Genomic DNA, 25287 nt, shown 5'->3' on the forward strand with positions numbered 1-25287 from the left:
TGTCAGATCATTGGAGGGCCGGACTATACTTTTTTCAAAAACTCAATGTTAATAATAATAATAATAATAATAATAATAATAACAATAACAATAACAACAACAACAACAACAAAACATTGCATGGAAAGTTCCTTGACAAAATTGAAGGAAAAGCTGACAAGGAGAAGACATCACAGTTGTGGAAAAGAAAAAGGTTTGGATCATTGATGTTGTCATCCCAGGTGACAGTCGCACTGACAAAAAACAACAGGAAAAACTCAGCCGCTATCAGGACCTCAAGATTGAACTTCAAAGACTCTGGCAGAAACCAGTGCAGGTGGTCCCGGTGGTGATGGGCACACTGGGTGCCGTGCCAAAAGATCTCAGCCAGCATTTGGAAGCAATAGACATTGGCAAAATTACGATTTGCCAACTGCAAAAGGCCACCCTACTGGGATCTGCACGCATCATCTGAAAATACATCACGCAGTCCTAGACACTTGGGAAGTGTTTGACTTATGATTTTGTGATACAAAATCCAGCATGTCTATCCTGTTTGCTGTGTCATACAATATAATAATAATCAATAAAGAGGGCTGGAAGAGACCCCTTGGGCCATTTAGTCCAACCCTCTTCTGCCTTTGTACACCAAAAGCACAAGCAAAGCATCCCTTAATAATTAATTATTAATTAAATAAATAATTATATAATAATTAAAATACCGTAATAAAAAGCACAAGCAAAGCATTGGAAGGAGTGCACCGGGCAAGGGAGGAGGTGGGAAAGGTGTGTGCAGGGTGAGGGAGGAGAGAAAGGCGCATGCTTTTCCCTCCTTTTCCTTCGTGCCACGCGTGCCTTCCTCAGCGGAGGAGGGAGCCGCCACCACGGGGGCAGATAAATGGTTTCGGTGGGCTGCATGTGGCTTGCAGGCCATAGTTTGGGGACTCCTGTCCTAGAACATTCATTGTTGTTTGCTTTCAAGTTATATTTCTGACCTATGGCAATTCTTAGGTGATCCTATCATAGGATTTTCCTAGCAGGATTTGTGCAGAGGGGGTGGGGTCACCTTTGCGCTCCTCTCTGAATGAGAGAGTGTGGTTTTGTCCATTGGCACCCAGTGGGTTTCTATGGCTGAGTGAGAATTTGAACCCTGTTCTCCACAATCATAGCCCAACCCTCAAACTGTTATGCCATTCTGACATAATCTCTTACCAGTCACCAAACACATTCCACATGTATAATGGTAAAAGAGGACAGTGAAACTTTCTTCTTGTGTTCTGTAGATGTCAGGAGGACAGAATGGTCTTCAGAGAAAAAAGTTGTATGGAGAGGTATCGGAATTTAAAATAAATAACGACAAATCCAAATTTATTACAAAAAATATAGACACCAAAATGATTAGGAAGCTAGAAGTGGCTGCTGATTGTAAGATAGTCTCAAAGATAAAATATCTGGGAATTATGATCTCAAGCAAAAACAGTGACTTGTTTCAAGATAATTATGGGAAGATGTGGTAGAGCTCAAAGGGAAAAAATCCAGTATTGCTTCCAAGAATTTAATTGATAACAAAGAGAGGTTGGGGGGAACTAAATTTACTGGACCTAAAAACATACTATGAAGCTGCCTGCATGAGCTGGAACAGAGATTGGATACAAAGATACCAACTTAATTAATTTATAAGGAGACAGAATAAGATATGGGTGGCACACATATCTATGGTATGTAGAAGAGAGATTAAATAAGGCTTTTAATAAACATATAATTAGAGTAAGCATAATAGATGTCTGGAATAGGTACAAGTCAAGTATGGAACCAAAAATACCCCTGTGGCTGAGACCAATAGAAGCTTTTGCAAGACTCACTTCCAAGGATGATGTAAGAACATACGGGGAATTCCTTATTAGGCTTCATGGCCAATGGGCATTGAGGGGGAAAGATGTACTGGGTATCAAAAACTGGTTCCGCTATCACCAATTATACAAAAGATTCAAAAAGGACAAAAAAGGGGATTTGCCCCCAAAAAATCAAAACTGGAAATTATACTAGATAAAGGGGGAAAAGGTCTAATAGCCAGATTGTAAAAATATATCCTCTGTTACAACCTGGAAGATAATCGTGTAAAAACTTCCATGATTTCATAGACAAAAGAACTAGGGAGAAAAATAGATTTTGACATTTGGGAAAACCTGTGGAACAAAGGCTTCAAATTTACATTGGTGACTTCAGTTAGAGACAACTTATATAAGATGTTCTACAGATGTTATATAACCCCAGCTCTCCTAGCCAATAATAACCTTAGATATGCAGATGATACCACTCTGATGGTTGAAAGTGAGGAGGAGCTGAGAAGCCTTATCACCAAGGTGGAAGAAGAAAGTGCAAAAGCTGAGTTGCAGTTAAACATCAGGAAAACCAAGATCATGGCAACCAGAGTGACTGATAACTGGCAAATAGAGAGAGAAAATGTGGAGGCAGTGACAGACTTTGTATCTCTAGGCGCAAAGATGACTGCAGATGCAGACTGCAGCCAAAAGGAGAGCAATGACCAATCTTGATAAAACAGTGAAGGGTGAGACATCACACTGGCAACGAAGGTCCGCATAGTTAAAGCAATGGTATTCCCTGTAGTAACCTATGGATGTGAGAGCTGGACCATAAGGAAGGCAGAGCGAAGGAAGAGAAATGCTTTTGAACTGTGGTGTTGGAGGAAAATCCTGAGAGTGCCTTGGATGGCAAGAAGATCCAACCAGTCCATACTCCAGGAAATAATGCACGGCTGCTCACTGGAGGGAAGGATATTAGAGGCAAAGATGAAGAACTTTGGCCACATCATGAGAAGACAGGAAAGCTTGGAAAAGATCATGATGCTGGGGAAAATGGAAGGAAAAAGGAAGAGAGGCCGACCAAGGACAAGATGTGTTGTGTTGTGTTGTGTTGTTCTCAGTACTTGTCAGCATGCACATATTTCTCAGTCATCTTCAATGCTGTGCTCATATACTGCCAGGCCATAGCTGCTGAAAGCATCACACAGGACAAATAGATGGAAGAGTAATGGGTTCGATAGTTTAGCGTCCCCCTGGCATGCTCATGGAGTGGACAGAGGTGACAATTTGTTGGGTTCTGGTGGAGGAAGGGTCCATGCTGGGTATCTTGTGGTAGATCTACCAAAAGAAGAGACAATTTACAGTAAGAAGCTACCTTTACAGAAGAGGACATCCCTGGATAATACTGGGGTTAGAAAGAGATTCAATATATGAAAAATATCTACTTGCACAAGTCAAAATGCTAGCAATGACCTATAAAGAAGCAAAATCTAGGAAGCTTCCAAAGAAATCCATACAAAAAACCAGTAATGCACCCCATGGTTATAAAAAAATGACGGTCTTATTAGCCCCGACATGTGCAGATAATGAAATTATAATTTTCTGCAATGTGATATCATGTTTTTATGGGTTGTCCTTTTATGATTTTAGACAGCCCTTGTAGAAGGCCTTAAGAGTCCATGCTATATTTTTACCAAGGATTTTTCAGGATCAAAACAACAATAACTTACACATTTTGAGATATGTTTCTAGTTTATTCTGGGTATGGCCTATTATCCTATATGTCTAGGGTCGAGGGCTATATAATCCCATATAATCTTACTGACATATAATCCCACATAACCCTGGAGACTAGGACTTGGAGCAATGGGTTCAAATCACAAGAAACACTGATTTAATGGCAAATAAGTCAAAACCCTATTTGAAACCAACAAGAGCAGTTCATCATGGGCAATAATTCAGTGTAGACACAAAAGGGCAGTGGTGGGCTAGATTATTGTCAGATGTCAGATTTAAACATGCAAACACTGCACAAACAATTCAATCCAAGGGGTATCAAAAAAAGTGGAAATCTAGGCCTGAATTCTATTGGCAATTCTAAGTAGAAGGAACCAACTGGGGGGGGGGGGGGTTGAGAAATGGGATTTACAGAAGTGTTGACTATCCATTCCACAAGTGATTAAGTTGGTTTACTTTGTTTGGGTGGTACTAATAATAAGATTTCAGCTGGAATATTTATTACAGTTTTTTAAAATCCCATTATTCTGTATGCCCAACTCACCTCTTCCAAGTACTGGAACATGATAGCCTTGACGGCCTGGATGTTGGTGGCATCCATCATCAGCGTGATGGCTTGCCCCTTCCGGATCTTCACTGCTCCTTGGAAGACTTGCGGGTTGTTGTAGCAAGCTGCCAAGGTGGCAATGGCCATTACCTTGAAGCAAGAAAGGAGAAAAAAAATCACAGAAGGATTATAGTTTAATTCTGGCTCAAAGATTCAAAAATATTTTTGTATGTGTGTGCCTTCAAGTTTTATGGTGACCCCATGGATTTCTCAAGGGCAAAGAATACTCAGACGTGGCTTCATAGTTGGAAGAGACCACAAACGCCATCCAGTACAACACCGTGTCATGCAGGAACACGCAGTCAAAACACACAATCAGATCTAGTTGGTTCTTGGATGGAACACAGCCAAGGCATAGCAGGTGCTTTGGTTACATTTCAGATGAAGGTTTGTCATTGCTTTTTCTGAAACATAGAAAGAAGGTACCTGATATGCCTCGGCTATCTCCCGCCCAAGAATCAACTGGGTCTGATTGTGTGTTCCTGCATGGCAAGAGTTGGACTGTGTTGATGGTTGTAGAAATAAATAAATAGAAGCCTTACCACAGTTTCTGAATCAAGATAAACCCTGCAGTATAATAAGATGTCACTCAGGCTTGTGCAACAAATAACAGTATCTTTACTTCAATTCAAAAGTTCAAACAGGGCAACAATATATACAACAGTCTTTTGAATTCACACAGAGAACACAGAAATAAACAGTCTCTTTAAACAGCCTTTAAATATGATTCGTTAGCCTTATAAATGATCAGGCTTCGGAGAGTATGGCAGCCATTTCGTTCCTGACCAGTTTCCAAGTCAGCTGCTCTCTTCCCTCTCCTAGATGAAAGTGACAGTTAAAACCATTTGCCTCAGTACCATGCTAGAGGCAGCAGCCAATCAGAACTTTGGCTCCTGACTGGCTCAGCCAATCAGCTGTCGCCACGTGCCCTTTCCAGTCAACTCACCACATCATGGTGTCTGTTTTACAAACCCTCACAGATTGGATTTCTGTTGCAGTCTCTTCCAATTGATTAAATGATTCTGGTTAAAACTATGGTCCCAGTTAACATCCAAAATCAAATAGGACCCAGTGCCTTCAGATGTTTAAACTCTCTTCGTCTATCATTATCTGCTTTACATTCTAATATTTTAATCGATTTTAGTTCTGTTGAATGTTTAATTTCATACACCACACACAGAGGATGCTCTGTGTTTTGTATCTGTTCTAACTTGCAAGTAGCATTACATCCCAAAATAGGGAAAAGGTTGGATATAAATCATGTTAATTTAAACTATTTCTAGTTTCACTTATTACATTATTTAGCCCATCTAGTGTATTATATGTTGGGCCTAAATACCTTAAAGCATGGGTCTCCAGCAGGGCCATAGCCACAAAATAATTCGGGGGGGGGGGGGGGGCATCTTCTCAGCATAAGGACAGGGCCATCATGAAAGAGGAGGACCTGTTGCCTTGTTGACCGCTAAGGAGGACAAGCTCACACCATCTTGAGCTATGTGTTACAATGATCTTTTGCCGTGTTAATGAGTATCCTGATTAAATCTTAAATAGCTGCAAAATTCAACAACCTGAAAGAAAGCCTTCAAAGTATTTTTGGATGAAACCAAAAGTTCCAGTGTTTCATTAAAAGATAAGGTTCAGGAGCTGCAAGCGATGTAAGACTGGTAAAGCACCTGGCCTAGATGACCTGATGATGGAGCAAATCAAACACTTGGGCCCCAAAGCTGAAAACTGGCTTTTGAAATTCTACAATCAATGCCTGGCACACAAACAGATTCCTAGAGCATGGAGGAAAACTAAGACCATTGCCATCTTAAAACCTGGTAAAGATGCCTCCAATGCCAGGAACTACCGACCAATCTCCCTCTTATGTCATCTATATAAAGTCTATGAGAGGATGCTATTAAATCGACTAGGACCTGTAATCGAACCCAAGCTTATTGCACAACAAGCAGGTTTCAGACCAGGGAAAAACTGTACACATCAAATCCTTCATCTGACTGAGCATATCGAGGAAGGCTATGAGAAAGGCTGCATTATTTGTGGACCTTACGGCAGCCTATGACCTGGTGCAACATAGAAAAATGCTGCATAAAGTCTACCATATCACCCGGGACTTTGACTTTACAAAAACTGTCCAGACCCTCTTAGAAAACCGCAGCTTCTATGTGGAGTTTCAGGGCCAGAAAAGCAGATGGAGGAGGCAAAAGAATGGTTTACCCCAAGGCAGCGTTCTTGCACCAACCTTATTTAATATCTTCACGAATGATCAGCCACAACCTCCACTCACAAAGAGCTTTATATATGCTGATGACCTTGGCCTTACAACACAAGCAAAAGATTTTGAAACAGTTGAAAAGCAACTCACTAATGCCTTGAAAGATCTCTCCAGCTACTACAAAGAGAACCACCTGAAGCCTAACCCTGCCAAGACACAAGTGTGTGCTTTCCACCTACGTAACCGTGAAGCCAACAGGAAACTGAAAGTTACTTGGGAAGGCCAAGAGCTCGAACACTGTTTCCATCCTAAATACCTTGGTGTCACCTTAGATCGAACACTAACATATAGGAAACACTGCATGAACACCAAGCACAAAGTAGCTGCACGCAATAACATCCTGTGGAAACTGACTGGCAGCGCATGGGGTGCAGACCCACAAGTAATAAGAACATCAGCCCTGGCCTTGTCTTTCTCAACTGCAGAGTACGCCTGTCCTGTCTGGCAAAAGTCTGCCCATGCGAAGCAGGTGGACATAGCACTGAATGAAACATGCAGAATCATCACAGGATGCCTTAAACCTACACCTGTTGATAAACTCTACAAGTTAGCTGGCATTGCCCCTCCTGACGTGCGACGGGAAGTCGCTGCTAACTGTGAGAGAAAAAAGGTCGAACATTGTGAAAGCCACCCACTGCATGACTATCAGCCTCCTCCCAGTAGACTCAAATCAAGGAAGGGCTTCATGAGAACCACCACTCCTCTTGATGTTCCTCCAGCAACAGCAAGGGTGTCCCTCTGGGCAGCTAAATCAGGCAATCCCAACTGGATGGCCCCCCATGAGGGTCTTCCTCCAGGGGCAAACCAGGAATGGGCAACTTGGAAGTCCCTAAACAGACTCAGAAGCGAAGTGGGCAGATCAAAAGACAACCTGGCAAGATGGCACTACCTGGAGGAATCCTCCACCTTGTGTGACTGTGGAGCAGAACAAACAACTCCGCATATGTATGCTTGCCCACAATGCCCTGCCTCATGTACGGAGGAGGAGTTGTTTAAAGCTACGGACAATGCGGTTGCTGTTGCCTGCTTTTGGTCCAAAACTATTTAGTTGCTTGTGATTTCCTTCCCCCCCCCCCCCCATCATTTTGAAATGTATTTGTCGTGCAATGCTTTTGACACAAAATAAATAAAGGAGCGGCATCAAAATTTTCTCTGCTAATTGCTAAGTTGCTGATAAGAAGACTCTGCTGATGTTTGGCAGTGTTAATCTGCTTGCTTTGGAACATTGAGAAGGCAGTAATTATAAGTTATAAATTACATGCCTACCTGGCAGAGTTGTTGTAACTGCTGATCCTAACCCACGCTGACAACCTGATGGATATGCCTCTCCAGTGACAGGATGAATCTAAGAAATTATTTGAACTTTTCATTCTACACAATTATAGCATAATAATGTTTCTATTTTAATGGCAATGGAGATTCTGAGAATCAGAATTCTGGAATGTTCAGCCAGACATCTGTATTGTCTATCCAAACTATAAGCCGCATGATTCTATAAGGGGGGGGGGGGTCACAGTTAAGAAGGGAATCCAAAAGCCACAATTATATGATGTAAAAAGACCCATGAAATGCCCTTACAAGACCGGGGAACCTACCTGGGCGATGGCATAGAAGTTGAATATACTCTGGTTTTTCACTCGGGACAAGAATGTCAAGATGTTGGGGACATGATGCAGGGCATTGATGATCAGCTCGTTCATACACTGGACAGCCTTGTTGATGTTCTCAGGCTTGGCTAGATCTGATAACTTCTTTGCATACTTGCTCCACACCTGGGAACATTCCAAGAGTTATACAAGACTACCAAGAAGGACGTTTTGCAGTGCCATGGCTATAAGTCTCCCACTTCACCCTTTCCCTGAAAAGACACTAGTATTGAGAAATTCAGTTATTATAGTTTGCACAAATCATTGTTGCATTATTGTTCTGTTGCTCTTATGTACCCTCAAGCTGACTGAGTTATGTGGCCATCAACATAGGCACCTAAATCTAGGACCAGGCCACAGCATTGCTGCTTCAGATCAGCCCCAGGTCCAGCATAGGTGTTTGCATATTCTGTACCCAACCTCATCCGTGGCAGGAACATAATCCATTCTGTTTGGCTGGTCAAAGTAGAATTCAGTCTAGGCCAACAAGTACATGATAACTTTGCACAATTGCAAAAGAAAAAAAACAGCAAAACTTTACTCTTTACAGCAGAGTCCAAACATAAACTTGCATCTTTTGTTGCATCAAAACATAAATCTTACAGTATAACAAACTTACAAAGTCATTGTAAGCATTTCAAGATACAAGAAACATTGCAAAATGCTAACAGCATGGCTTCCTCAGCCTCTTCTTCCAAGAGAGAGCCAAAAGCAAAAGCGAAACCAAAAGCAGGAGCAGAAGCTAATGCACATACATGTCAGAGTAATTTACGCAGCGCAGCAGCAGTTGGATGGAGTCAGTGGAATGCAGAACGAAGAGACACCCAGAGACGTTGGTAAAACTACAGTAGAGTCTCACTTATCCAAGCTAAACGGGCTGGCAGAAGCTTGGATAAGCGAATATCTTGGATAATAAGGAGGGATTAAGGAAAAGCCTATTAAACATCAAATTAGGTTATGATTTTACAAATTAAGCACCAAAACATCATGTCATACAACAAATTTGACAGAAAAAGTAGTTCAATATGCAGTAATGTTATGCTGTAATTACTGTATTTACAAATTTAGCACCAAAATATCACAATATATTGAAAACATTGACTACAAAAATGGCTTGGATTATCCAGAAACTTGGATAAGCGAGGCTCGGATAAGTGAGACTCTACTGTATATACAGAGTTTTACTGAAAGCAGTAATAAAGACAAACAGACTTGCAGACAATGGACACAGGACTCAGCAGACAGTACTCTGCTGGATGATGCAATCAGTATGCAATACAGACAAGACACAAATTGCATTTAAACACTACCAATACACAAATCCCACATTAACAATACACACAGCCACACCCCACCCGGTGTGGTCCAAACTTAATTGCTTAACTGTTGACCTAGATTAGCTCCTGCATGTTATGATCAGCAGTGTAGTTTTTTTATTTAACACACAGTGCTTCATTATATCCTAACAAAATCTACTTCGGCCCCACTGGATCATCCGATTTCCTCTGCTGTTGTTTGTCACTTTGGCAGTGACTATGGAAATCCCACTGTCCCCTGCTTTTTTTCCCTTTTGATGTCAGCAATGGCACTTGGCAATAGTTAGGAGCTCTATAGAACTTTGTAGCTACAGCCATCATGACAAAAAACAGCCAAGATAAATTCCATCTCCTTTTTCCTGCACTGCAGAATAGTGTGTGGCAGCACTGGATTGTGTGGACAGGTGGATAGGTCTAAGTATCCACATCAACCCCTAAGTGCAGCTGTGGTCCTTCCCTGGCTCATGTGTCCTTTGCCCACCTTCCCTTCTATCTGCCCCACTCTCATTTCCCTTACCTCTCGGGGCCAAAACTCTCTGCCCACAAGTTGGTCTTCATGGTAATCCCGGATGATGTTGGTTTTCTGCAGGAAAAACCCCAAGGAGAGCACAAGTTCCACGTCCTGACCAATGACAGGGTCTTCCAGTTTAGATGCAGAGAAGATTTGGGATAAGCCAATGAATGCCAGGGCGGTGCCATAGTAACAGTACTACAGAGGTTAAAAAACACAAAATGTTAAGGCAGGGCTGAGCAAAGTGTGACCGTACAGATACATATGAATCTGACAAAAATGTAAGGAAATTTGTCACCATACCCTCAGTGTATGTGGGAGGGGGGCACATTTTTAGGGACAGGGGTAAAAGTACAGAAAAAGATGTAGTTTTGGGGGTCTACTACAGACCTCCAAGCCAGACAGGAGAACTGGATGACCAAACATGCAGAAAGAAGAGGTATAGTAGTAATGGGGGATTTTTACTACTCTGATATTTGTAGGAAAACAAACTATGCCAAGGGTACAAAGTACAACAAATCCTTCAGTTGCCTTGCAGACGATTGTATTGAACAGAAGATAGAAGAGGTAACAAGGGGATTAGATATTCTGGATCTGATCCTCACCAACATTGAGGACATGGTCAATGAAGTGGAGGTGGAAATGGTGGGATATTTAGGTGGGAGTGATCATGTGCTCCTGGAGTTTACGATACAACGGAAGGGGAAATTATTGTTGCTCAGCAGTCACAATAGCCAGAGGTTGATGAGTTCACTGATTATTTGGATTCAGAAGGGATGGTGGGCTTTCCTGGGATTTAAAATGATACAGGCCAAGAGAATGCCTTGGAGCTCAGACAGTGTTGAAAATCCGTGGGAAGCATCATGACTTCATGTTTGCTTATTAACAGCCAGTTGTTTACCCTGAATTCGGTTCACGCAAGGTTGGTGTTTGAGAGACAGCCTATGCCTGAATTCTTGTGCCAAGTCAAGCTCTGTGATTTGATTTAAGTATCTCGGAAAGTTTTTGCATTCTTGTTTTATGATTCTTGCTCAGGTTTTCTAAGGAGACCTGTTGCTTATGGATTTATGCTGCCTTTTTATGTTATGTTTTTATGTTTTTTGTGACCTGGGCTTGGCCCCATGTAAGCCACCCCGAGTTCCTTCAGGGAAATGGGGCGGGGTATAAAAATAAAATTATTATTATTATTATTATTTGAGATTTTTTGGATTTTTGTGTGGATATCACTTACTACTTAACCTGTTTTGTATTATTCATCTCCTTTCTTTATTACTGCTCTTTCTCATATATTTTTGTGTGTGTTTTACAATAAACTGTTTGCTTATACTCTAGACGCTTGTGTGGTGCTGTGGCCATAGGTGGCTCCAGGCCTGGGGTGCAACAGAAACTACGAGAAGTCAAACATGCATTCTAGACTTTAGAAGAGCTGACTTCAGGAAATTTAAGGAAATATTGAGTGTTATTCCATGGACATGAATACTAAAAAAAGAAGGGAGTTAATGATAGATGGGAGTTTCTTAAAAGTGAGATACTAAAGACATAATTGCAATCAGTGCCAGCAAGGAATTCCTCTTCATCCTGGAAAGAAGTGATTACTAGAGTGCCACAGGGTTCCATCCTTGGCCCAGTAATGTTCAACATCTTTATTAATGACTTGGCTGAAGGTTTAGAGGGTATGTTTATCAAGTTTGCAGATGACAAGTTTACAGGTGAAACCAAATTAGGAGGGACGAGGACGGGATCAGAATTCAAAATGATCATAACAGATTAGAGAGTTGGGTGAAAACTAACAAAATGAATTTCAACAACTGTAACATACAGAATGAGTGACACCTGTCACCTGGCTCAATAACAGTACATATGAAAAAGATCTTGAAGTCTTCGTGAACAACAAGTTGAACATGAGCCAACAGCATGCAGCAGTTAAAAAGGTCAATAAGATTTTGAAAAGAAGTTTAGTGTCTAGATCGATGGAAGTCATGGTGCGTCTCTATTCTGTTTTGGTTAGACCTCACCTGGAATACTGTGTCCAATTCTGGGTGCAACAATTTAAAAAAGATATTGACAAGCTAGAAGATGTCCAGAGGAGGGCAACTAAAAGGATCAAAGATCTGGAGACCAGGCCCTATGAGAAGCATCTTAAAGAGTTGAGTATGTTTAGCCTGCAGAAGAGAAGGTTGAGGCCCTTTCAACACAGCTGAATAAAATCCCACATTTTCTGCGTTGAATTGGAATATATGGCAGTATGGACTCAGATAATGTAGTTCAAAGCAGATATTGTGGGATTTTCTGTCTTGATAGTCTGGGATATATGACTGTGTAGAAGGGCCCAGAGAAGAGACATGATAGCCATGTGTAATATGAGAAATGATGTCATAAGGAAGAGGGAACAGACTTGTTTTCTGCTTCCCTGGAAACAAGGACTCGGTGCAATGGGTTCCAATTAAAGGAAAGGAGATTCCACCTGAACATTAGGAAGAACTTCCTGACTGTAAGAGCTGTTCAGCAGTGGAACTCTCTGCCTCCGAGTGTGGTGGAGGCTCCTTCTTTGGAAGCTTTTAAACATAGGCTGGATGGCCATGTGTCAGGAGTACTTTGATTGTGCTTTTCCTGCATGTCAGGGGGTTGGACAAGAGGGCACATGTGGTCTCTTCCAACTTTATTATTGTGTAATTTAAGAAGAAGCCTTCATATTGTTTCTAGAAGCTTTGAAATAAATTTACGGAAAGCAGACCTGACCAGGTCCTTTCATTTCAAATGTGCATGTTAGTCATTCTGAATAAAAAGATCTGCTGAAAAGCGTCAAATTACTTTTCGTTTTTGTGACATGGGAATTTCTCCCTAATACCAGCTATGCAATCTGCCTTTGGCACCAAATTTTCTGTTAAAGAAATAATGCCTAGGCGTAACATCCCTACCTTGTTAACAGAATGTAAGTAATTTTTCACAGAGAAACTTTTAATCAAATGTGCAGTATTTTTGCCAATTGACAGGTTATGACCACCATGAAGATTTTCTGGGGGAAGCCACTTACCGTGTCCCAATCTTTCATAGATTCCACCTCTTTCTCCAAGAACTTGGCCAATCCAAGACCCACTTTGGGGCAAATGTCAGCAAATACATCCTGATAGACCTTATCCAGCTTCCGGAACTCCAAGGAGATCTGAGGCACAATGATAAAATAGGTTAATCTTCAAAACAGATTTGAAACCTGAAAGTGCATGAAATCTGCATTTCAAGTATTTCAATTATGGTTTTAAATATGGAGAAATGGGGAAAGCCTAGCAGTCACCTACCAACAGAAATATTGAAGAAACAAAGTGTGCTGCAGTGCCATCATGTGTTTTAGCCAACACAACAATCCTTCTCATTGGGTAATTAACAATAAGTGAATATTTAACCCCTCCCCCAAATTAGCAAGAATTTTCATTGAAGAGCATTGTATATTCAGTCAAAATTAAGACAAGAATAGCTCTGATATTCTAGATCAGGGGTCCCCAAACTTTTTAAGCAGAGGGCTGGTCCACAATCCTTCAGACTGTTGAGGGGCCGAATTATCATTTGAAAACAAACAAACAAATTCCTATGCATACTGCACGTCTTATTTGTAGTGCAACAACAACAACGAAAGAACAATACAATATTTAAAAATGAAAACAATTTTAACCAACATAAACCTATTAGGATTTCAATGGAAAGTATGGGCCTGCTACTGGCCAATGAGATAGTCAAGTTAATTAGGATTGTTGTTGTTGTTGTGTGCCTTCAAGTCATGTCAGACTTTGGCCGAGCCTAAATCTAAAATTAATTATTTATTTACTGCATTTATTTACTACATTTATATCCCACCCTTCTCACCCCGAAGGGGACTCAGAGCAGCTGTATGTACATACAATATATTATATTATTAGCATAACACAATATTAGCATTATATATTACTATATTGAACTATACCACTATACTATTATATAATATGTAATATATAACATACAATTAATATTATTATATGGTATTACTATTAGTATTATATTGTATAACATAAGATTATTATCAATATTATATGTATATACAATATATTATATTATTAAAACATATAAAAATATTATATTATAAAACTGAGGTCGGGGGCCAGGTAAATGACCTTGGAGGGCCGCATCCGGCCCCCGGGCCTTAGTTTGGGGATCCCTGTTCTAGATCAACTGGCAATTTAAAAGATTCCAAGGTAAATGGGTGTTATTGGAACTTTTAAAAATGCCCAAATATTAATGAATTGAGGTTGATGAGAAAGGACTAATCAGCTGAAATGAAAAGATATATATAATTCTTTGGAAAAGCTGACCTGGAGAACTAACTCCAATGAATCAGAAACCAGTGAAACTTCATTTTGCTTTGTGAATGGGATGCAACCACATCAACACTATTATTTTTAGTCATTTAGGCTTTTAACTCTAAAATGATGTTATGGCGATCTGGAGCAAGAGGCCATGTGTTAAAAAAAGTTTAAGAACTACTGCCCTAAGATGTTTGCAAATCATATCAGGAATGTAGCCATCACAAAGTTACCACCCATAGGCCATGATGCAAGACCTTTATTGGGCAGTGGTCACTTTTATGGTCCACAGGGCTGGGAATAAAGTTCTTCTGGATGTTTCCTACTGGGCTCTGGGTCATGTGGCATTTCCATAACGTTTGGAAAGTCCCAGAACCTTTTATTTATTTATTTATTTACAGTATTTATATTCCGCCCTTCTCACCCCGAAGGGGACTCAGGGCGGATTACAATGAACACATATATGACAAACATTCAATGCCAATAGACAAACAACATTCAGTTTTAGACAGACACAGAGGCATTTTTTAACATCTTTCCAGCTTCACGATTTCCGGCCACAGGGGGAGCTGTTGCTTAACCGTCCATTGATGGCTGTTCTTCCTCTTCTTTTCCTCGTGAGCGTCCCTAAATTTTCCCTACTTGACAGATGCAACTGTCTTTCGGGGCTGCTAGATCAACAGCAAGCCGGGGTATTTTTTTTTTTTTATGGTCAGAGGCTTAACCCGACCCGGGCTTCGAACTCATGACCTCTCGGTCAGTAGTGATTTATAGCAGCTGGTTACTAGCCAGCTGCGCCACAGCCCGGCCCCTTTCCCTGATGCCAAAGTGTGTGTGTGTGTGTGTGTGTGTGTGTGTGTGTATATATATATATATATGCAAAGGAAATGTTTGTTTCTAAGTGTTTCCACATACAGTAGAGTTCCAGTTATCCGACCTACCGTATTATCTGACGTGCAGCCCAGAATGCTTGCTGGAGGGATGAGATGCAGCTGGAGCAAACTTTCCCTCCTGGCAAGCAACTGGTTTAAAGAAGCCCACCGCATGTTGCTAGGCAGCAACATGTGGCAGGGCTTCTCTAAACCAGTTTCTTGCCAGGAGGGATGAGGCTCGTCTCTCGCAGCAAGCACCCGGCGCTTTGGAGAAGCCCCGACGCATGTTGCTAGGCAGCAACATGCAGCAAAGCTTCTCTAAACCGGTTGCTTGCTTGCTGGGAGGGACGAGGCTTGTCCCTCATGGCAAGCACCCGGCCCTTCGGAGAAGCCCCGCTGCATGTGCTAGGCATCAACATGCGGCAGGGCTTCTCTAAACCAGTTTCTTGCCAGGAGGGACGAGGCTTGTCCCTCATGGCAAGCAGCCGGCCCTTCGGAGAAACCCCACTGCATGTTGCTAGGCATCAACATGCAGCAGGTCTTCTCTAAACCAGTTTCTTGCCAGGACGGACGAGGCTTGTCCCTCATGGCAAGCAGCCGGCCCTTCGGAGAAGCCCCACTGCATGTTGCTAGGCATCAACATGCAGCAGGTCTTCTCTAAACCAGTTTCTTGCCAGGATGGACGAGGCTTGTCCCTCATGGCAAGCACCCGGCCCTTCAGAGAAGCCCTGCTGCATGTGCTAGGCATCAACATGCGGCAGGGCTTCTCTAAACCAGTTTCTTGCCAGGAGGGACGAGGCTTGTCCCTCATGGCAAGCAGCCGGCCCTTCGGAGAAACCCCACTGCATGTTGCTAGGCATCAACATGCAGCAGGTCTTCTCTAAACCAGTTTCTTGCCAGGACGGACGAGGCTTGTCCCTCATGGCAAGCAGCCGGCCCTTCGGAGAAGCCCCACTGCATGTTGCTAGGCATCAACATGCAGCAGGTCTTCTCTAAACCAGTTTCTTGCCAGGATGGACGAGGCTTGTCCCTCATGGCAAGCACCCGGCCCTTCAGAGAAGCCCTGCTGCATGTGCTAGGCATCAACATGCGGCAGGGCTTCTCTAAACCAGTTTCTTGCCAGGAGGGACGAGGCTTGTCCCTCATGGCAAGCAGCCGGCCCTTCGGAGAAGCCCCACTGCATGTTGCTAGGCATCAACATGCAGCAGGTCTTCTCTAAACCAGTTTCTTGCCAGGAGGGACGAGGCTTGTCCCTCATGGCAAGCACCCGGCCCTTCGGAGAAGCCCCGCTGCATGTTGCTAAGTAGCAACATGTGGCAGGGCTTCTCTGAACCAGTTGCTTGCTTGCCAGGAGGGATAAGGCTTTTCTCTCCTGGCAAGCACCCGGCTTCCCGGAATGGATAATAGGGCCTTCCTATTATCCAACAGTTTCGGTTATCCAACATTCATCCCATCCTTTCATGTCGGATAACCCAAACCGTACTGTATCTTTAGAATGTCTCCATGTCCACAGCAGGGTGTTTGTGAGGTAGGGAATTTTGACATTAGGGGGAAGAAATGGGTGCAGTTCTCAAAGGAGTCCTGGGCAGGTGTTAATGTGGCCCTCTACTTTTTCATTTGCCCACCTTGGTTTATTCAGTCAACAAAATATAGTAGCCAACATTTCTTTTCACGTATTTACAAATGGAGCAACAAGCAGCTGCACGCTATTGCTGGAAAGATGTGTTTTGACCAGCGAAGACAACTCTGTTTTACTCCCTTTCACCTGCTACTGTACATACATATCTAGTTATAGTTGAGGAACATGGAGAATAGCTGAATGAAACATATAAGCTCAAGATTCAAGTGTGGAGGCAGTCGCTCACCGTTGAGAAATCCTCCAGTATTTGCTTGTCCTTGTCATTGCTGCCCATGAATCGCCACTCTGGCTGATACAGGTAAGAGTGGAACTTCTGTAAAATGGGAATCTTGGTTTCCAAGCTAATTGTCATGTCATCCTCCACTGTGTCCATTGCCCGAAGAACCAAGTAGAAGATGCAAACTACATGACTAGTGGGGACAGAAAGTAAGAAGATCATTTGTGACTTTGATGCCAATGAATACTAAGTGCTGTAGGCAGGGCCGGCCCCACTATAGAGGCCACCTGACGCCGCTGCCTCGGGCGCAGGTCCGGGGGGGCGCTGTCAGGCTGGGCGGGAGGCGGGGCACCACCCTGACGGTGCCCCGCCTCCCGCCCAGTGCGCCCTGGCCCGTCTGGCCTTTTCTAGCTGGCTAGACTGCAGCGGAGGTCCCTCCAGGCCGCAATCGTGGCCTGGAGGGACCTCCGCTGCAGTCTGGCCAGCTAGAAAAGGCCAGACGGGCGAGCGGGAGTAGCGTGGGAGGCGGGGCCAGCTCTGGCGCCGCCCCCCCCCCGGCCTAGCGTGCCCTGGCCCCGCCTCCCACGCAGCGTGGGAGGCGGGGCCAGGGCACGCTGGGCGGGGGGGCCAGAGCTGGCCCCGCCTCCCACGCTACTCCCGCTCGCCCGTCTGGCCTTTTCTACCTGGCCAGACTGCAGCGGAGGTCCCTCCAGGCCACGATTGCGGCCTGGAGGGACTTCCACTGCAGTCTGGCCAGGTAGAAAAGGCCAGACGGGCAAGCGGGAGTAGCGTGGGAGGCGGGGCCAACTCTGGCCCCGCCCCCCGCACTATTCGCCCTGGCCCCGCCTCCCATGCAGCGTGGGAGGCGGGGCCAGGGCACGCTGGGCGGGGCCAGGGCGCGGGAGGCGGGGCCGGTGGCGGGGGCGCTTTTCAGCACCCCCGCTTCACAATCAATATTATCTCCGGCCGGCCCTGGCTGTAGGCAATGTTTAAATTTACTGTTTTATTAAGAATGTCGAGGAGGAAGGGAGAAAGTTCTCCAAAATGACTGTTACTCTTGGGCCCCAAGTCATTCATTTCACCAGGGCTGCTGTTATCCATTCTTTTGTGTATTCCTAGGAATTCTGGACATATAGCCTTGCAGATAAAGAGATCATTCTCTATTTCTTGCCTGAAAAAAAAATACTTGATGACCTTGTGCATTTCACATTTTCTCAGCCACAAAGGAAGACCTCTTCTGAACAAAACTGAGAAAATCAGTTGAGAAAATCCTGTAATATGTTAACCCTCAGGCTGGCATAGGTTGGAAACAACTTGAAGGTATACAACTTCAACACTGCATTTTAAATGTGTTTTATACCATTTTAATCATTTTTTAAAGTTATTGAATTCTCTTTAACTTTGTATATTAACGTTTTAAATTCAAACTTGTTTTAAATTACTGTGAACTACCATGGTACCCTTCTCGAGAGAATGGCAGGGTATAAGCTCAATAAATAATCAGTCCAAGATGATATATGGAGTTTCAAAGTTCATCAGCAGCGAGAACTTCAGTCTTCCAAGTCCCAGTTCGTTGCTATAAGCATTGTGCCACTCTGACCCGGCTATGTGTCAGGTCTTCCTCTTTTCTTGCTATCTTTAAATACTGGAAATACTGGAAATACTTGTGTAATAACAAACAATCTTGTTAAGCAGCACGAATGTAGCAGGGTGGTGTTTACTTCCCAGTGATACTTGCTTTCTAAGAACGGCGCCTGGTCAGTTCATTCCTAGGCATCTTTCTGACTTCATTTTAATGACCATTAATTGGCTGGTGAGAGAAATAATCTCCCTGAACAATTCAGAATTCAGAAACCTTGCCAAGAGCCTTGTTCTTTGAGCCTTTACATTTTTGTAAAACTCTGCCGTTTGCGTCCTCAATCAGCCGGTCACCCCTTCCTGCAGCTGCGCATCATTGCCAAAAAGCTGCGTTGACAGCCATCTCCCCATTGAGGATGCAAGTGGCAGAGTTTTGTGGGGAAGGAGTTGCCAAGCTCATACATCGCTATGATAAGTGCCTAGATTTGAATGGCAACTATGTTGAGAAGTGGTATTTGGGTGTGGCTTTCAACTGCATATGGTAAATGTTTTCTCCTATCATTGTTCATTTTTAATTCCAAAAGACAAAACGTAATCTACTTTCTGGATAACCCTCATACTTGGACTCTTGGAAATTTTCCCACTACCTCAGTAGGTGATCCTGTTGGTGCTCTAGTCTCTCCCTGGAATTGAGAGATGACTACGGCAATTGACACGATTGCTCCGGAACGACCTAAACCAGCTCCTTGGTTCAATGAGAAGCTGGCAGCAATGAAGCGAAAGAGGAGGGAACTAGAGCACGCATGGTGCATATACTATCTTCTCTTGGACTTCTGGCCAAAGTAGAATATATATTTTCTGCACTGGGAAATTTAGAAAATACTAAGGGAAATATTCTCTCTAGCGATCACATCAAGTGGGCCGATTTGCCCATTGTGTATTGCATCACCTTCCTTTACAGCATGGAGCCCTTCACACAAGGTGCAGGCACTTCTGGCTGGGCTCCGTGCTGAAAAGGGAGGTGAAGCAGCACACGCCGCCACCGTAGCAACACGGGAGCCTTCTCATGTTGCCTTCCCTTCAATGGTGGAATCTGGGTTGCGACGCTTCCTCCCATGGGATGAGGGAGAAGGTAAGGTGGGCAATGCGGGGTGTGAAGTGTTGGGAATGGAAGAGCCGTTAAGCTCTATTTACCCTCTTTATGAGGTAAATTCCCATTAAAATAGCAGAGTAAAGAATTGCAGCAGCATGAGACTTATGCGGGTGTGAGTTTGGAAGGCCTCTGCATCATCAGGAAGGCAAAAGGGATGCAAAGTTAGCTTTGAAGTTTAAAAGCATTTATTGAGGTAAAAAGAAATCCATTGATTGATAGAAAAGGTTAGGACCTATCTGTGACACCTCAGGGCAGCGTGAGCACTGGGAATCAGACACGAAGGCCAATAAACAATCTAATATCTTTATTAAGGAAATAAAGGAGACAACTAAAAATAAGCAGAGTATATAGTCCAGCAGTAGACCTTTCAGGAAAGGTCAAATTTAGTCCAGTAATGTGAAAGCAGATATCCAGTATTAGAGTTCAAAGTTTTAAATCCAATAACCGAAACACACTCAAACCTTTAGGCTGTTTGAGTGGGGATTAAGGCAAGATCTGTCAAAGAGTTCCAGGGCTCAAATCCGAGGCTAGGATGCAAGGCAAGGCAAAGTTAGTCATTGTAAAGCTGAATCGCTGTCCAGGCTTCACAGGGAGATGAGATGCATCGCCGGTCTATTCAAGAGTAGCACGCTGCAGAACTAGAGTCGATGTGAATTCCTCAACTGACACGTTGAACACCGCAAAGGACAGTTGGCGCCCAGAACTTTTATGGGACTTCGTTCTCCTTTCCAGCCAGGTGTCTGAACACTCTTTCCCAAGGGAAAGTGGACTAAGTCAACAACTTGCCAGCTGCAATCCTCCCGGGAAACTCTCAAGGGAACCGGCTTAATTACGCTTGCTCTCTCTGCTAATCTAGCGCTTCTCCTCAAATTCTGTTTCTCCGTGCGAGATGTTTCCCAAAACAATTTGTGGTCAAACATAGCGTTCTCTGGAGAACCGGGCTGTGAGTCAAGGCCCTTTTTAATTAACTGTGGGCTAAAACTGTCAACAGGGGACAACTGGAAGGGAACAGAATCATGGGGAAATGGCAGAAACCCCATCTCTTCTTTGGTCTGATCCATAATGGCGACGGGGTCACGACTCAGAGGTCTCTGAGACACTACACTATCTAACTAGTCTATCCTGTTCTAATACACATAGAGGGATTAAAATAACAAAGCTCTAGATAGCCTACATCTTGACTAATAGAGGACAGAGGTGCGTCCTCTCTGGAACAAAGCAAGAAGCTGGAATGGCGGTCAGCCTCGTGGGTCGCTTCTTCTCTAGGGCCATAAACATTCCAAAGGACCAAATTGGGGAAGTTACGTCAAAGCCCTCGAAGAGATCACATTTCTAGGAACATCAAAGGGTGGGCTGACCTAAATAGGATGGGAAGCAGGAAACAATGGTGAATCCTATCTAGGCATGCTTTGGAAACGGGGAAAAGATTCCCTCAATCTAACTCTATCATCTATCTGACTACTTTTAGACTTGAATAGTCCAGGATGAATCCCAACAAAGTGCTGACTTCTCTACACCCTCCACTGGGAACGCATGGATTCGACACAATGCGGGGTGAATCCATGGGTTTTTATGGTAAGGACGTAGGTCTCCATGGTGATTCTATAGTCAACTTCTGAGTGTGAGCTTTTAAATGAAAGAATACTTTCCCACTACAAATGGCTAGAGCAGGGTGTTCTGAAGAATGCTGAATGTACCTGAGGGATATAGTCCAAAATGGAACTTAACACTTTGACTACAACCGGTCTAAGGAAAAGAACAGCAACTCTTGAACAACTCTGGAAAGGCAGGGGGATTCTGGGCACCATGGTGTCAAAATTGGTAGCTTTCCCCAAGCTCTCACTCTTTCATCCCAAGACAAAAACCTCTGCATTACAACTGTCTAGGAGAGGGCACTCTCGAAGTTTTGGTCCAAAATGAAATACTGAGCAAGTGGCTTCTGAGGCATACTGAGAAGAGCGGTGCCAAAGAAAAGAAATATTAATGTTGTTTATTGCAAGTATTGCTCATATTAGAGACAGTACTTTAATACTGCTTGGAGGATTGAGTTGAGGACACTCTGCTTCAGGTTGAAGAAATACATGACATTGACTCACCGGACTTCCTTGTCGAGCATCTGGATTACTAGGGCAGCAGTTCGCCCAGTCTGGTTCAAGTATTTATAGCAGAGACTTTGGCTCAGTGCATCCTATAGCAGGGAAGAAGAGGTAACATTGGTCTGGGAGTTAGAAGGCAAGGCCAGAAAAGAGATGGCAGAGCAGGAAGACAGGAGAAGGTTATGCCTGGATAAGGCCAGTATATGCTTCAAAAGAGACACAATTACCCTGGAGGGGATGGCCATGAAGAGGAATGAGGATCACCATGTGCAATGAGAGGTGGGATGCACAGCGAGTGGAACAAGACACTTCATGAGTTTTGTTGCCACACAGAGGCACATCTTCATTACTACTCACGCCAAAGGACTATTATGGCCAAAATTGGACACTACATGGTGGAAGGATGATAGTGGGCTGCATCAGCAGAAGCCATTTGAAAGGGGTTATTCTCTGCAGCCTGAGCATGCACCTTCAAGGTGGCATAAAGTTCTTCTAGAAAAGGGTTGTTGTATGTTTTCCAGGCTGTATGGCCATGTTCTAGAAGTATTCTCTCCTGACATTTCGCCCACATCTATGGCAGGCATCCTCAGAGGTTGTGAGGTATGCTCAGAGGTTGTGAAGTAAAGCTTTCGACAACACTTCCAGAAAAGCTTTAAGCATTGTGATTATGTTTGACCCAAGCAGTAATATCTTTTTATTCTGTCACCTGTCATAGAATAGGTAGGACTTGTGGTTGTTAAGTGGGTGTAATCTTCATTTGAAGTTTTGCAACTTTCGTTTTAGGTGTATCCACATTGCCACATCACACTGTCATATTCCAAAATGGTACAGTTTCCCAAGCTCAGGCTCTTTCCTAATATTACGATTTCACTTTTGATGCATGGGTGCATACTGTGGAATTCTGGAGACTTTAGTCAGGTACTAAAGGAGCTCTGTGTCTGAGAATTATAAATAACTCTGGAATAACTGCAAGTTCTAGGATTCCATAGGATCAAAATGAAATGTATACCTCTTGGGAAGAATTAGGGAGGCAGGCACCTGGTGCGATGTCTTTGGCAGACCAGTTCTCTTGGGAAGAATTGGGGAGTCCAGCACCTGCTCTGGGGGAGCTTATGAACTTCCATAAAAGTTTTGCGCTGGAAATCTTTGGCACGGTGTCAACTTAACTTCTGACTGGGAAGCATCGTCTCTTTTTCCTGATCTCCAAGTGGCCTGACGGTGCGCTTACTCTGGAGTAGACCGGGTGTTGGTTTACCTTCTTGCCTGAACATCTAGTTTTGCCTTGCCCTGAAATCCTGAATTGGACATTTATTCTAAAGGACTCTTCTTGCTCCCTGCTCTTTTCCCCACTCAAAACTCAGATGGAGTTTGAGTGTGTTTCGGTTTCTGGATTTTGAAATCTAATACTGGACATAAGACTTTATCTTATTGGACTAAAATTGATCTTTTCTGGAAGGTCAATTGCTACTTTTACTTTGATGCTTATTTCCATTTGGAACTTTATTTGCTTTAATAAAGATATTATATTGTTATTGGCTTCTGTGTTGGTTCCCAGTGTTCGGGCCACCCAGGAGTGTTACAGTTCCCAGACTGTAACCCCATTGAGCACAGGTAGCCCACCATAGTTGGCACAGCAATAGGGAACTGTAGCCCAACAGATCCAGAAGTCACTGTGATGACAGAGGGGTTGCTTCCAATGAGAACTGCCTGCACTGCACAGATTTAATTTAATTTAATTGCCCTATATACTCAAGTATAAGTCGATCTGAATATAAGCCGAGGCACCTAATTTTTATCACAAAAATTGGGGAAATGTATTGACTTGAGTATAAGAAAAGGGTGGGAAATGCAGCAGCTATTAGTAAATTTCAAAAATAAAAATTATCCAAGCTAAATGGGTCGGCAGAACCTTGGAAAAGTGAATATCTTGGATAATAAGGATTAAGGAAAAGCCTATTAAACATCAAATTAGGTTATGATTTTACAAATTAAGCACCAAAACATCAATCTACCTGGTCCATCTTGGGCACCACGGTCTTGTAACCTCCCATCTTGAACCACGCCAAATTGTAGAGTTCCTTGGGGTGACCCAGCCATTCTTTCAACACTTCCATGGCTTCAGATTGGAAGATTCAAACTTGGGGCTTGCTGGGAAAGAAAAAGCAAGGGCATAATTCCACCTGATGGGGAAAAAGTTAGAATCACCTGATGGGGAAAAAAAGTTAGAATCATGCCTTTCCCAACTTCTTTACCTTTGCTTTCTCACCAATGCATGCTGCAAGTTGCTTCTGGACACCAGACACAGTGAAGACATCTGCCCTTGCGCTTTGCTACACTGCTGCTGAGTACACATGCCCAGTGTGGAACACATCTCACCATGTTAAAACAGTGGATGTGGTTCTTAATGAGACATGCCACATTAACACAGGATGTCTATGCCCCACACCATAGGAGAAATTATACTGCTTAGCTGGCATTGCACCACCTGACATCCACCAGGAAGTAACAGCCAACAATGAAAGGACCAAGGCAGCAGAGCCGGCCCTAGGTATTTTTCAAGTGTAGGCAAACAGAATTTCGGTGCCCCCCCCCCAAACAATCACTGAAAAATAAAAGCGTTGGATAAGCGAAAATGTTGGATAATAAGGAGGGATTAAGGAAAAGCCTATTAAACATCAAATTTCATTAAGATTTTACAAATTAATCACCAAAACATCATGTTTTACAAAAAATCAACAGAAAAAGCAGTCTCGACTGCGCCCACGTATGTTTGGCGCCCGAAGCGACCGCTTAATTTGCCTCATTGTTGGACCGGCTCTGCAAGGCAGTGACATCTCCAGCCCATCCTCTGTTCATATATCAGCCAGCATGCCAACGCCTTAAATCAAGAAACAGTTTTCTAAGATCTACAGAGATACTCACAGGAACACCTCAACAAGCGAGAGTCCAAAAGTGACAGGCTAAAACCCAGAATCTCAATCAGTGGCTGAGACTGGATGAGAGACTCCCTTTCGAGCACACAGAAGACTGGGCGACTTGGAAGGCACTGAACAGACTGTGCTCCAGCACCACAAGATACAGTGGAGTCCACGAAATCCGAGTGTGGAGAGGAACGAACAAGAGACCACCTACTGCAATGTAATCTGAGTTTTGCCACATGCACAAGGGAGGACCTTCTTAAAACAACACCAGAGGCACTCCAAGTAGCCAGCTACTGGTCAAAAGACATTTAGCATAAATGTCTCGGGCTGTGGTGCAGGCTGGAGAGCAGCTGCAATGAATCACTGCAATGAATCACTCTGACCAGGAGGTCATGAGTTCGAGGCCCGCTCGGAGCCTATGTTTGTCTTTGTCTTTGTTCTATGTTAAAAGGCATTGAATGTTTGCCTATATGTGTAATGTGATCCGCCCTGAGTCCCCTTCGGGGTGAGAAGGGCGAAATATAAATGCTGTAAATAAATAAATAATGCCAAGTTTTAAAAACTTTGTGTTTTAAAATACATT

At 43.4% G+C, this 25287-nt stretch overlaps 1 protein-coding gene across 1 annotated transcript in view; it reads right to left on the reverse strand.

Annotated features, from left to right (window-relative positions):
- Positions 1 to 763: 763 nt before the first annotated feature.
- Positions 764 to 25287, reverse strand: part of LOC100563293 (squalene synthase) — a 33843-nt gene continuing 9319 nt past the window's right edge. The window contains 8 exon segments of the mRNA XM_062969608.1: positions 764 to 3053; positions 3056 to 3140; positions 4084 to 4236; positions 8020 to 8196; positions 9904 to 10095; positions 16966 to 17149; positions 21784 to 21875; positions 23796 to 23931. Coding sequence (XP_062825678.1) covers positions 2920 to 3053; positions 3056 to 3140; positions 4084 to 4236; positions 8020 to 8196; positions 9904 to 10095; positions 16966 to 17149; positions 21784 to 21875; positions 23796 to 23897 — 1119 coding nt within the window. The 5' untranslated portion in view covers positions 23898 to 23931 and the 3' untranslated portion in view covers positions 764 to 2919.

Source organism: Anolis carolinensis, chromosome 1, assembly GCF_035594765.1.
Source record: "Anolis carolinensis isolate JA03-04 chromosome 1, rAnoCar3.1.pri, whole genome shotgun sequence".
Classification (NCBI taxonomy): Eukaryota; Metazoa; Chordata; class Lepidosauria; order Squamata; family Dactyloidae; genus Anolis; species Anolis carolinensis.